Source organism: Homarus americanus, unplaced genomic scaffold, assembly GCF_018991925.1.
Source record: "Homarus americanus isolate GMGI-L3 unplaced genomic scaffold, GMGI_Hamer_2.0 scaffold10135, whole genome shotgun sequence".
Taxonomy (NCBI): domain Eukaryota; kingdom Metazoa; phylum Arthropoda; class Malacostraca; order Decapoda; family Nephropidae; genus Homarus; species Homarus americanus.
This window is the reverse complement of record NW_024756215.1, coordinates 238,476-250,998: the sequence shown is the minus strand read 5'-3', so window position 1 is coordinate 250,998 and position 12,523 is coordinate 238,476. Positions and strand designations below refer to the sequence as shown.

Below are 12,523 nucleotides of genomic sequence, written 5' to 3'. Positions count from 1 at the left end.
CCCCTCTCAGCCAGGGTGAAGATAGTTTTAGGCTTAAAGTTTTTATCTTATAAAATGTAGCTGACTATAAAGTGCATTGGTGGAATCCTTGTAAGAGAGTGATTAATTTGAGTATAAACATCACATAGTTTGCACGAGATAAAACTTTTTAGTTTAGTGTAGTGCATTTGAGTACAAATTGTGTACAGTAATGTTGCTTAAAATTATGGCTTTTTCACATTTAATTTACATTTAGTATTTGTTTAGTTTAAGTTTCTAGCAGTCCATGGTGCTTTAGAGACACAGGAGGAGTATAATTAGTGGCTCAGAGGTGTATTGTTGAATTATTATTACCTGACCTCGGTTGGTCCGGCAAAACGGATAATCAGGCAAGGCTTTGGAACCAAGGGTACCGGAAAATCGGTGGTGTACTTGTATCACTTTTCTCAAATACATGGAATTGATTAGGAGTGTAAATGCTTCACCAAACTGTGATAGGAATTTCATAACAATGTTTTTGTTTTGTGTTTCATTCAGAGTTAGTGTCCATAAAGCTCTGTGCGACAACATCGACACAAGAACAGCACTGGATCATATACGGGACCTCATTACAGAAGCCAACAAGTACATGAACAACAATGTTAAGGTAAAGTAAAATATCTCATAGCTGTTTACTGAAGAAGTTATTGAAGATATAATAGGCTGATAGACATACATATAGGTAATTAGATTAATGGTTTAATTTATTGATAGTAAAATGTTTTATAAAGTTTACCATCTTCCTTATTATTTTGATAAATGTTTTAAATGGAAGTGATTCATAGCATTTTATTTCCAAAGTTTAAGTATTAAAGTAAACTGTAGGTATAGGTAATTTTCTGTGAATGTATGTAAAGTAGTTCATCACTAGTTTTTTTCACTTTCATTATTAACTTCGACATACCACATTCTCTTTCAAAATCGTATAACTTCACCTTCGGTATCACTAACCAGAGCAGGGTTATGTACAAGGAGTCTAATATTTCACCATCTTCCTAAGAACACATGTTGATTCTACATGAATACAATGCCTTAACTCTCATAAGCGTGTCTTTGGTGATCTTGTTAAATTGAGATCTTATGTTCTGCTTTAAATATTTAATGGTTCTTTGACGATCTTGGTGGACAACAGATTTTTGCCAAAGATTGGTGTGTAGTGTCTAGCTCTCTTCATAAATATGAAACTGGCTCATTCCTGCAGTGTTACAGGGGTATAATTATTTTTGGCATCTTTGTTGAAGTGTTATGATTTCCATATTCTGAGTTTAACACCTCTCTCCTTTAACCCTTTTGCTGCATTTCACGCGCTTGCCATTTTAGTCTGACTATTGCCAGACAATTTTATTCAGCTTAGGGTAACCTCCTGCAGCCAATGGGTTAAAGACACCATGTACAGTTACTCAAAAAACTATCTTTACAAAATTGTGTTGGGAAAATATGACACAATAGACGAAGGATTTTGACAACCCTACCAGTGTTCATTCTGAAATTCATTGAAGGCCCCCCCCCCCCCAAGTTCAGATAGTTATTTGGGTGACTACAAACAGCAGCTGACTTATCCCTCAATTTCACCCTCTGTCTTTGTCAATCAAACCTGCACCTCCCTCCATCTACTGTATTTTGCATTCACCTCTTACTACCCTATCCAAGAAAATATTGAACAACCTTGGTGAAAATACATCTATGCAATTTATTTATATAATTATTACAAGGAAGATAATGATAGTTCATCAGAACAGTAGCTGAAAAGATGGAAATTGTTTATTATATTATCCTAACTTTAGTCTTGAGATATTATATAAAATAAACAAAGAAATCACCAATGTTTCATCTTGAACACAAGGGTGGTGGGAAGACGGCGGGGGGGGTGACAGAATGTCTGGCGTTTGTTTGTTTGTTTATTTATTTGAGATAAGATTTGACAGGTGGCGCTGAAGGCCTGCCTGCGTGTTTATTTATCATTACTTAAGAGTGACTCAGCTCTTCTCATAATTTGCCACCCAAACGACCTGGGTGAATATAACTTACATTGGAGGGATTCTTGTAAGATAGTAATTTATTTGAATACCTGTATAAACAAGCTATATTTGCAATAGACATTACAATTTTAGTACCATAATCATTTAGTACATGTACGATACAGGTTTCCACTTAGGTCCATTGTTACTGTACAATATTGACTAAATTCACTAGATAACGTTCGCCTGGCCGCACAATCTATAAGAATACGCGATGCATACGTGACTGTCCCCGCTCTAGGGCCATTTAGGTTCGTTAGGTCCCATTATTTGATTGGTTTTTTTTTTTTGTTTTTTTTTTTTTTTTCAATTTAAATTTTAATTGTTTATTCCTTGATAGAGGAAGTGGGATCCTAGTGCTGTCACTTGGTACCCCTGTACCATAATACCAGAAGCAACTGGCCAGTGTCACAAGTATATTCAGTACAGTACATTCATCCCTTGGTTATCGCGCCTAATTGGGACGCCGCCGATAACGAAAGTACAGAACCTATGGGATTTATTCTAATTGGTTCCAGGCACCCAAGACCCAACCCCAAGTTTCCCATTGTACGACTATTTATACCCACTAAATATATATATAATGTTATGGTAAATATCATAAACACACATAGGCATGGCTAGGTTTATTACAGTGATGAAAAGGGTACGCTTAATACTATAGTCCACAAAACATGTAGCTATGCTTTTTTTTATTTGGTCCCCATCATACGAGTCCGTTTTCTCTCACATCAGGACGCCTGAGTCCTCCGTTTTCTCTCTTAATCTTAGAGTGCACCAGAGGCTTCACTACAGTGAGACCTGCGTATAGCGAGAGAAATGCGAGAAACACGTAAAGTAAACAACATAACATATGGGATTAATTGAAATAGAGACCGGGCCGACCCCCAAACTCCACTTTTTCCCGACACAGTACCTATGTTCTAGTAAAAATAACATCTTAATTTTATGATGGTACACCACACAATTAATATTTAAGAGAAATAAAGCCGCCAAGTTAATGTCCATTCAAATAATGGACTCGACTCCCTCCCCCTCTTCTCACACTCGCTGGCTCTTCCCTCTCTGAGAAATTTTTGGGGGAAAACCACTAGATTTTAAGGTATAGTAATAAATAATACCTCAAACTAAAGTTAGGATAATATAATTGACATTGCTGGATTCCTTGCAAGACCAGGAATATTTTGAATATAAATGTCATATATTTTGCACAAAAGATAACATATTTACTCAGAGTAAACAAAATACTTACATTAGATCTAAAATTTGTATGTCTAATGCAAAATCTGTGATGTTTATATTCAAAATGATCATCAAATTGTAAGAATTCCAGCAATGTAAATTATATTCTGGCCAGGTAATTTGTATGAATTTTATGAGCTAAAACAAATATCTTCAGTTAATAAAAAAAAAATATTCTTCACGACACTATCTGTCAATCAAAATACCCCACCTTGCCTCCCCCCCTCTTCCCACCATGCCAGCTGGGTCGGTGGGTCCCTCCCTCCCCCACCATCCCCCACCTCCCCTCCCTACCAGAGAAATGTTTGGGAGTAAACAGAATATTTACCTTTTTAGTAATAAATGATACCTCAGACTAAAGTTCGGATAATATAGTTCACATTGCTGGATTCCTTGCAAGACCAGGAATATTTTGAATATACACGTCATATATTTTGCACAAAAGATAACAAATTTGCTCACAGTAAACAAAATACTTAAAGTAGATCTAAAATTTGTATGTCCATTGCAAAATCTATGATGTTTATATTCAAAATGATCATCAAATTGTAAGAATTCCAGCAATGTAAATTATATTCTGGCCAGGTAATTTGTATGAATTTTATGAGCTAAAACAAATATCTTCAGTTAATAAAAAAAAAATATTCTTCACGACACTATCTGTCAATCAAAATACCCCACCTTGCCTCCCCCCCTCTTCCCACCATGCCAGCTGGGTCGGTGGGTCCCTCCCTCCCCCACCATCCCCCACCTCCCCTCCCTACCAGAGAAATGTTTGGGAGTAAACAGAATATTTACCTTTTTAGTAATAAATGATACCTCAGACTAAAGTTCGGATAATATAGTTCACATTGCTGGATTCCTTGCAAGACCAGGAATATTTTGAATATACACGTCATATATTTTGCACAAAAGATAACAAATTTGCTCACAGTAAACAAAATACTTAAAGTAGATCTAAAATTTGTATGTCCATTGCAAAATCTATGATGTTTATATTCAAAATGATCATCAAATTGTAAGAATTCCAGCAATGTAAATTATATTCTGGCCGGGTAATTTGTATGAATTTTATGAGCTAAAACAAATATCTTCAATACCCGGTAAATAAACTAAATATACTTACCTAAATACTATCTGTCAATCAAAATACCCCCTCTTCCCATCTGCTCCCTGGGCCCCTTCCTCCCTCCCTACCCCTTACCTCCACCTTCCCTCCCTACCAGAGAAATGTTTGGGTTATAACAGTATATTTACATTTTTAGTAACAAATAATACCTCAGACTAAAGTTAGGATAATATACCGTATATACTCGTCTATAACCCCCCTTGTTTATAGGTCGACCCTGATTTTTTGACCAAGAAATCGTTAATTTATGATATTCCTCGTTTATAGTTCGACCCACGTTTTTGAGGGTAATGGAACAACGAAACCTTCAGTAAAAACGCTCTACGTCCTATAAACTGAGGCTAGCCGTGCATGAAACACGAGTGCCGAAGGCAAATTGTTTACCATTTATTATTACGACACTTTACACTGAAACGCGGGTAGTTTCAACAAAAATATTGTATATTTCCATTCAAGTATTTATTCAAGTCAATTAGGAGGGAATATTATTGTAATGCAGTACAACAGTTTTTTAACTAAACCATTCGAAAAGCGATTACGGTAACATCTTTTGAACGAAAGAAAGCGAAAGTCATTGTTTTCGTCACGATTTTATCCCACTTTCCACTGTAATACGTACCTAATTTCAGCAAAAATATTACATTTCCGTGAATGTATTACAGGTGTACCCCACTTAACGCGGTCAATTGAACCCAGAGGGTCCCGCGTTAAGTGAACAACAGAACATATGGGATTAATTCCAATAGAAACCGGCCCGACCCCCAAACTCCACTTTTTGAAGGCACATACCTATGTTGTAGTAAAAATAACATCTTAATTTTATGATGGTACATGCACACAATTAATACTTAAGAGAAATAGAGAAATACAGTCGCCAAGTTAATGTCCATTCAAATAATGGACTCAACTCCCTCCCTCTCTCACACTACACTGCCGGCTCTTCCCTCTCAGAGAAATTTTTGGGGGAAAACCACTAAATTTTAATAAATAATACCTCAAACTAAAGTTAGGATAATACAATTGACATTGCTGGATTCCTTGTAAGACCAGGAATATTTTGAATATAAATGTCATATATTTTGCACAAAAGATAACATAGTTACCTAGAGAAAAATTTTTATCTAAAATTTGTATGTTTAATGCAAAATATATGATGTTTATATTCAAAATGATCACCAAATTATAAGAATTCCAGCAATGTAAATTATATTCTGACCGGGTAATTTGTATGAATTTTATGAGCTAAAACAAATATCTTCAGTTAATAAAAAAAAAAATAATCTTCACGACACTATCTGTCAATCAAAGTACCCCACCTTGCCTCCCCCCCTCTTCCAACCGCGCGGTCAGTCCCAACCCTCCCCCCCACCCCCCACCAATCCTCCCTTCCAGGGTTTTTAACATTTAGTATTAAATAATACCTCAGATTAAAGTTAGGATAATATAATTGACATTGCTGGATTCCTTGTAAGACCAGGAATATTTTGAATATAAATGTCATATATTTTGCACAAAAGATAACATAGTTAATTTGAGAAAAATTTTTATCTAAAATTTGTATGTCTAATGCAAAAATATGATGTTTATATTCAAAATGATCATCAAATTATAAGAATTCCAGCAATGTAAATTATATTCAGACCGGGTAATTTGTATGAATTTTATGAGCTAAAACAAATATCTTCAGTTAATAAAAAAAATAATAATTCTTCACGGGTAACAGATGGTCGGTCGGTCCCTCCCTCCCCCCCACCCCCCACCAACCGTCCCAAGGAGATGTGTGGGATAACCACTAAATTTTAATAAATAATACCTCAAACTAAAGTTAGGATAATATAATTGACATTGCTGGATTCCTTATAAGACCAGGAATATTTTGAATATAAATGTCATATATTTTGCACAAAAGATAACATAGTTACTCTGAGAAAAATTTTTATCTAAAATTTGTATGTCTAATGCAAAATATATGATGTTTATATTCAAAATGATCACCAAATTATAAGAATTCCAGCAATGTAAATTATATTCTGGCCGGGTAATTTGTATGAACTTTATGAGCTAAAACAGGCAGTCAGGCAGGGTGGCGGGTGGGGCAAATCTAAAAATAGCGTCTCGAGCCGGACACTCACCGCGTATATGTGGAAAAAATCCGTGTTAAGTGAAAGTTCAGCTCTGGCGAGGCACCGCGTATATGATAAAACGCGTAAAGTGAAACCGCGTTAGGCGGGGTAATACTGTATTTCAAGCACAGTATGAATAGAATATCATTGTAATATAACAGAATTTTAACCGAAAACTATTAAAAAAACGAGTAACATCTCAAGAACATCGGAAGCTTAGGTAAAGTCTTTTGTTTTCGTCATGTATTTTATCCTATTTTACATTGAAATACATCACATTTCAGCAAAACTATTATTTATTTCCGAGAATATATTCATTCAGGCGCAGTTTAGGTAAAATATACTTGTGATGTAATAGTTTTTTAACTGAAAACGATTAAAAAAACACGTACTCTCTAGCCCTGTTCAAGGAGAGGACTGGGAGAAGCTGTTTGGTGCTGCAGACGATGACAAGGAAAATGATTTTGATGGATTTTAATGAAAATATTCAGAAATATGGTATCGTAGTATTTATTCAAGTCAATTAGGATAGCATATTATTGTAATACAACAGTTTTTAACTGAAAACCATTCGAAAAGCGATTACGGTAACATCTTTTGAACGAAAGAAAGCGAAAGTCATTGTTTTCGTCACGATTTTATCCCACTTTCCACTGTAATACGTACGTCATTTCAGCAAAAATATTACATTTCCGTGAATGTATTATATCAAGCACAGTATGAATAGAATATCATTGTAATACTGTATAACAATATTTTAACCAAAAACTATTAAAAAAACGAGTAACCTCTTGAACATCGGAAGGTTAGGTAAAATCTTTTATTTTCGTCATGTATTTATCCTATTTTACATTAAAATACATCACGTTTCAGCAAAACTACTATTTATTTCCGAGAATATATTCGTTCAGGCACAGTTAAGGTAAAATATACATGTGATGTAACAGTTTTTTAACTGAAAACGATTCGAAAAAACACCTGTACCGTCTAGCTGACGCTACAGCTGGTGGTGCGTCATGCGTCGTTGTAAACAATAGGAGGTTGAAGTAGATTACCGGGTATTATATTAAGTGTGAAATATCGAAAAGGTTTTTATTACCGGTATTTTTTGTAGATCAATGAGAACTGTGATACCGTATATGATATGATAAGTTAGCCTGTGCTAAGAACTTCAACATAGACTACTGAAAGCACGTTGTAAGGTAATTTAGCCTATTGTAAGTTGGTGAGCATTTGCTGAAGGAACTGCACAACTTTTCATTACTAATTGGTACATATTTTACATTTCCATTGTTTACTGGCAGTAAATGGTAAATATTTTTCATGTCTGAAGCTAAAAGTTGCTCCTCGCCCTTCCCATCATGCACGGGTTCAACCTAACAAAACAATTATGCATGTATAGGATGACCCCCAATTTTTTGCCTAAAAATTTGGTCTTAAAAACTCGAACTATAGACGAGTATATACGGTAATTGACACTGCTGGATTCCTTGCAAGACCAGGAATATTTTGAATATACATGTCATATATTTTGCACAAAAGATAACATATTTCCTCTGAGTAAACAAAATACTTGCATTAGATCTAAAATTTGTATGTCTAATGCAAAATCTATGATGCTTATATTCAAAATGATCATCAAATTGTAAGAATTCCAGCAATGTAAATTATATTCTGGCCAGGTAATTTGTTTGAATTTTATGAGCTAAATAAAAAAATTATACTTCACCCGCGTATATGAGTAGATGCACCGCGTAAAGTGGGAATTCCAGTTCTGACAGGGTACCACATAAATGTATAGAAACCGTGTAAAGCGGGGTATTACTGTATACTTAGTAATGCCACAGAATTTGAAATTGCAACCCCAATTGCAACTAGGGTTGCAATTGTTGAGGCAACTAGATATGTCTGATTACAGCAAATGTGTTATTGTCAATTTATAGGTGAAAGATTTTATCCTCAATAGATGTAGGTTAACATTACACCAGGAGGCAAATGTTTAAAAAAAGCCTAATCAAGGAAGCATATTCCTTTAGCACATAATATCTGACCAGTATGGGGAGGATCATCGTGTCTCTGTCAGGGGGTCGTGGAGTGGTGGCCCAGCAGGCGTCACGGACGTATGCGCGATCGGACGTTCGGTTGGACGTTAACCGGCGCATGACTGTGTATATATATAAAAAAAAAATTCCCAGTTACTTGCACACACAATCTTACATACAGAAAGAGAAAAAAAAAATAAAAACAATTATCAAAAGGTCAAACTAAAGGGAATGAAAATTTCTTGGTGAGCTACCTAAGTTAGTAGGCTGAGAGGGAAGTTATGTTATGCTTATTATTCAGCTCATAATTTTGGCTAGATAAACTTAACTTTTTTCACTTTTTGTACTCGGTTACATGCACACACAATCCTACATACATAATGTGCAAAAAAAGGTAAAAAATAATTATCATAAGGTCGGAAACAAAGGAAATTGAAATATTTTTGTGTTAAAGCAAGAGGGAGGAGCAGTGTCAGCAGAGGCAGCAACCCAGCTGGGCTGCCTTGCTATGGCAAATGTTGAGGCCACTCAGCCAGCATCTATGCAAATTGCGTTTGTTTTAAACTTTGATTTAGCTTTTCCTAATGGTTTTAGCTGCATGTTTTTATCTTGATAATATTTTATTAATGTTTTCACTGTGTTCCGTAGTAGTTACAGTAGTTGTGTACTATTTATCATCACAGTAGTTAGGAAGGTTTTATTTTTTGTGAACCGACTTCATGCTTTGGGGGATTTCTTGTCATTGGAGAACTGAACCTTATTTTTCACAAAATATATTTTTGTATCTGATTCTGTCATCTTAGTTATTATAGGCATCATCTTAGAGGTTAAGGCAAAAACATATTAGGAATAATTTCCAAATACCATTTGTTTTTGTACAGTATAATGAAATTTTAGTTTTGATATAGATAAATTAAAATTGGAAAATGTTCCAATTACTTTCTCTTCATATATATTATTTCTAATTCTCTTCTCATTACCCAGGTAAATTCACAGCTGTTGCTAAATATCAACAACTACATAGGCAAGTTAATGAGTATGTTTGGAGTCCCAGTTGGTGATAGAGCTGTGTCTGGAGGCCAGGTGAGATGATAGGCTTCTCTCTCTTTATGCATATATGTTTTGCATTAAATTTTTCTCATATTTTTTATGCATACAGTTCTATGGCTTCTTTGGTTGCAGTCATAAGTTTCATTTCCTCTCTTTCTTACAATATATTGCGATGACTTTGAACACTGTTTAGATTTACTACTTGTGTTCTGTAATTTTTGTAGTCCAAGTTTCATATTTTGAAATATTGATTCTATTTATTTTTTAAAGTTGTGTGAACATATACTGTATATAATAAATGTTGCACTTCCTTCTCCTGCACTAAGTCTCTCATGCATGAAAATAATTGTTTTCAGTGAAGTCTACAATATGTGTTACTTCTATTGTAAAGATGGACAAAATTCACATTATTCACTGCAGTAATGAACATAATTTGTATACAAGTATTGATTAATCTTGCCTATGTTTCCTCAGGATTCAGAGAAGCTGGTTGCTGTAGCAGAAGTTGTAGCCAGCATCCGAGAGCAGCTGCGGCAGTGGTCCCGTGATAAAGAAAAGGATATTAAAGATCTTCAGGGGCAGCTGCTGGGTCTGTGTGACAGTATTAGGGATGACCTTTTGCCACCCCTTGGTGTCAGATTAGAAGATAGAGAAGGAGGTCAGTAACTTAGATACAAGAGTTAATTTATATTTTGAAATTTTTAAAAGAAATTGTTTACATAGAACATTAAAAAATAAAGTGATTATTTTTCTATATAACTATGTATTGTAATAAAAATTCTGTGAAAGTTTAGTCCATAATTGGAATTTTGGCTTCAATGTCTTAACTGTTGTTTCAGGAACCCCAAGCATTAAATTGGTTGATGCAGCAGAATTGATGCAGGAAATACAGGCCAAAAAAGATCAGGAGGAAGCTAGGAGACAAGAAAAGGTTAAAAAGAAAGCAGAACAAGTGGCCAAGCAACCGACAGAAGCACCAAAAGATCCCAAGGATATGTTCCGTACTCCTGACTACTCTCAGTGGGACAGTAATGGTCTTCCAACACATGACAAGGAAGGGAAGGAGATAACAAAGAGTCAAGTGAAGAAGTTGACCAAGCTAATGGAGGCACAGAAGAAAAAGTTTGAAAAATGGCAAGCTCAGCAGCAACAATCATAGTGTAGTGTCATTGTGCTTTGTGTGTGAAGTACTGTAGCCCATGGAACTAAGACCATACGAGTGATGATTTTGTTGCAGTCGTTGAAGATCTTAATTTATGTATAGATTTTGTTTTGTCTAATTTGAATTAATTTCTCTTAATTTGATAAAAAGTGAAATACAGTGGCCCCTCGGTTAACGAACACAATTGGTTCCACAGAGTCGTTCATTAACCAAAAATTTTGTTAACCGAATCTATTATTTCAATGGGATATTGGGTAATTGGTTCCAACTCACAGAAAAGTACATACAAAGTATAAACAAAATGCAGTACAATACAGTACTGTACACTTACTTTGAGGTGTGTATGTAGAATTTTGCTGGTTGATGAAGATGAGAATTAAAAGTGGGGGGTGGAGGAGGAGAAGAGAAGGAAGTGGGGGTGGAGGAGAAGGGAGAAGAGAAGCATTTTAATGCTTCTTGGAAGGCGAGTCACCTTCCATAATAATGTCGGGAACCTCTGGACTGACAGATTCTCTAACATGAAAATCCTCTCTCCTTTTTGGAGAGGAACACTGAGGGGAATCATCTTTCTTACCCATACTTATGCAGTAATTTCACCAATAATATTTTAAGTTCACTAGCTGTAATTAAAGATTATTTTATTTAAATCAACACTGCACTGATCTATATATTATCAATATGTTAACTAAATTTCAGAATGACCAATTATTTTAATGTAAAAATGTAAAATTATTCAGGAGTCCAACAAACTCGATGTTTCCTCCACTGTAAAGAAAGTTAAACAGAGAAGCTTTGGCGGGTGAGTCAAGCGGCTGATGGGCGCACAAAAACTAATTCCCTGTACTTCATATGTTATCAATATGTTAACTAAATTTTAGAATGACTAATAATTTTAATATAAAAAATGCAAAAATATTAAAGAGCACAACCTTTTTGATATTTACTCCACTGGAAACGAATGTAAACAAAGAACCGATTACTGTATTGGCGGACTAGCCGATCAGCTGGTGCGCACAGCAAAACGTGTTTCTCGTAAGGCTTTCGTTAATCAAAGTTTTGTTCGTTAATCGAACTGAAAATCCTTATGGGAGCTAAATCGTTAACTGATATTTCATTAATTGGACCGTTCGTTAACCGAGGGACCACTGTCAAAATTGCTTTACCTGATGGCCACCACAACTAGAGATGGCTACAATGGAGGAAGGAGGTCGATGGTATATGTAATATCCCCCCTTGACCTTCACAGTTTTATATAGGGTTGAAATTGACTTAGTTCTCTCTTTTATTGAAATTTCTTTATTTAAAAGTACTGTACTGTATCTTCATGCACATCAAAATTATTAAATATTTATGGTTTTGCTTGTTATTTCATTCAGAATTTAATTTTCCAACTTGGTATATCATATTTTACGGCATACTTTTGTGGGTACATTATTTTCCTCCTGTAGCCATAGTTTTTTTAAAATAATATATACAGTACCAGTAAATGTGAGGAATGAATAAAAATAATACCAATAAATAAGTTAAAAAAAAATACTGTACAATATTCCCAAACCAATAAATAAAAGCCAATGAAAGTTTAACACAGTCGCTATATGCATATAGTCCCTGGCTCACCATAGCAATGCAGACACCACCTCTGTTGATTCTCCCTCTCCCCCTTCCCCCCTACTGAACTAGCCAGCTAACTCCTATGTAAAGAAATGTATATTCCCTTTACACGTTTGCCCGTAGGACTT

The 12,523-nt window shown here is 35.1% G+C and overlaps 1 protein-coding gene across 1 annotated transcript; it reads left to right on the top strand.

Annotated features, from left to right (window-relative positions):
- Nucleotides 1–516: 516 nt before the first annotated feature.
- LOC121856742 (cysteine--tRNA ligase, cytoplasmic-like) lies at nucleotides 517–11,760 on the top strand (the record flags this gene model as incomplete). The annotated part of the gene is given in 4 exon segments (XM_042352433.1): nucleotides 517–625; nucleotides 9,557–9,655; nucleotides 10,097–10,280; nucleotides 10,462–11,760. Coding segments are annotated over 4 exon segments (712 nt in total), but the record flags the coding sequence as incomplete, so codon positions are not given.
- Between the last annotated feature and the right edge of the window lie 763 nt (nucleotides 11,761–12,523).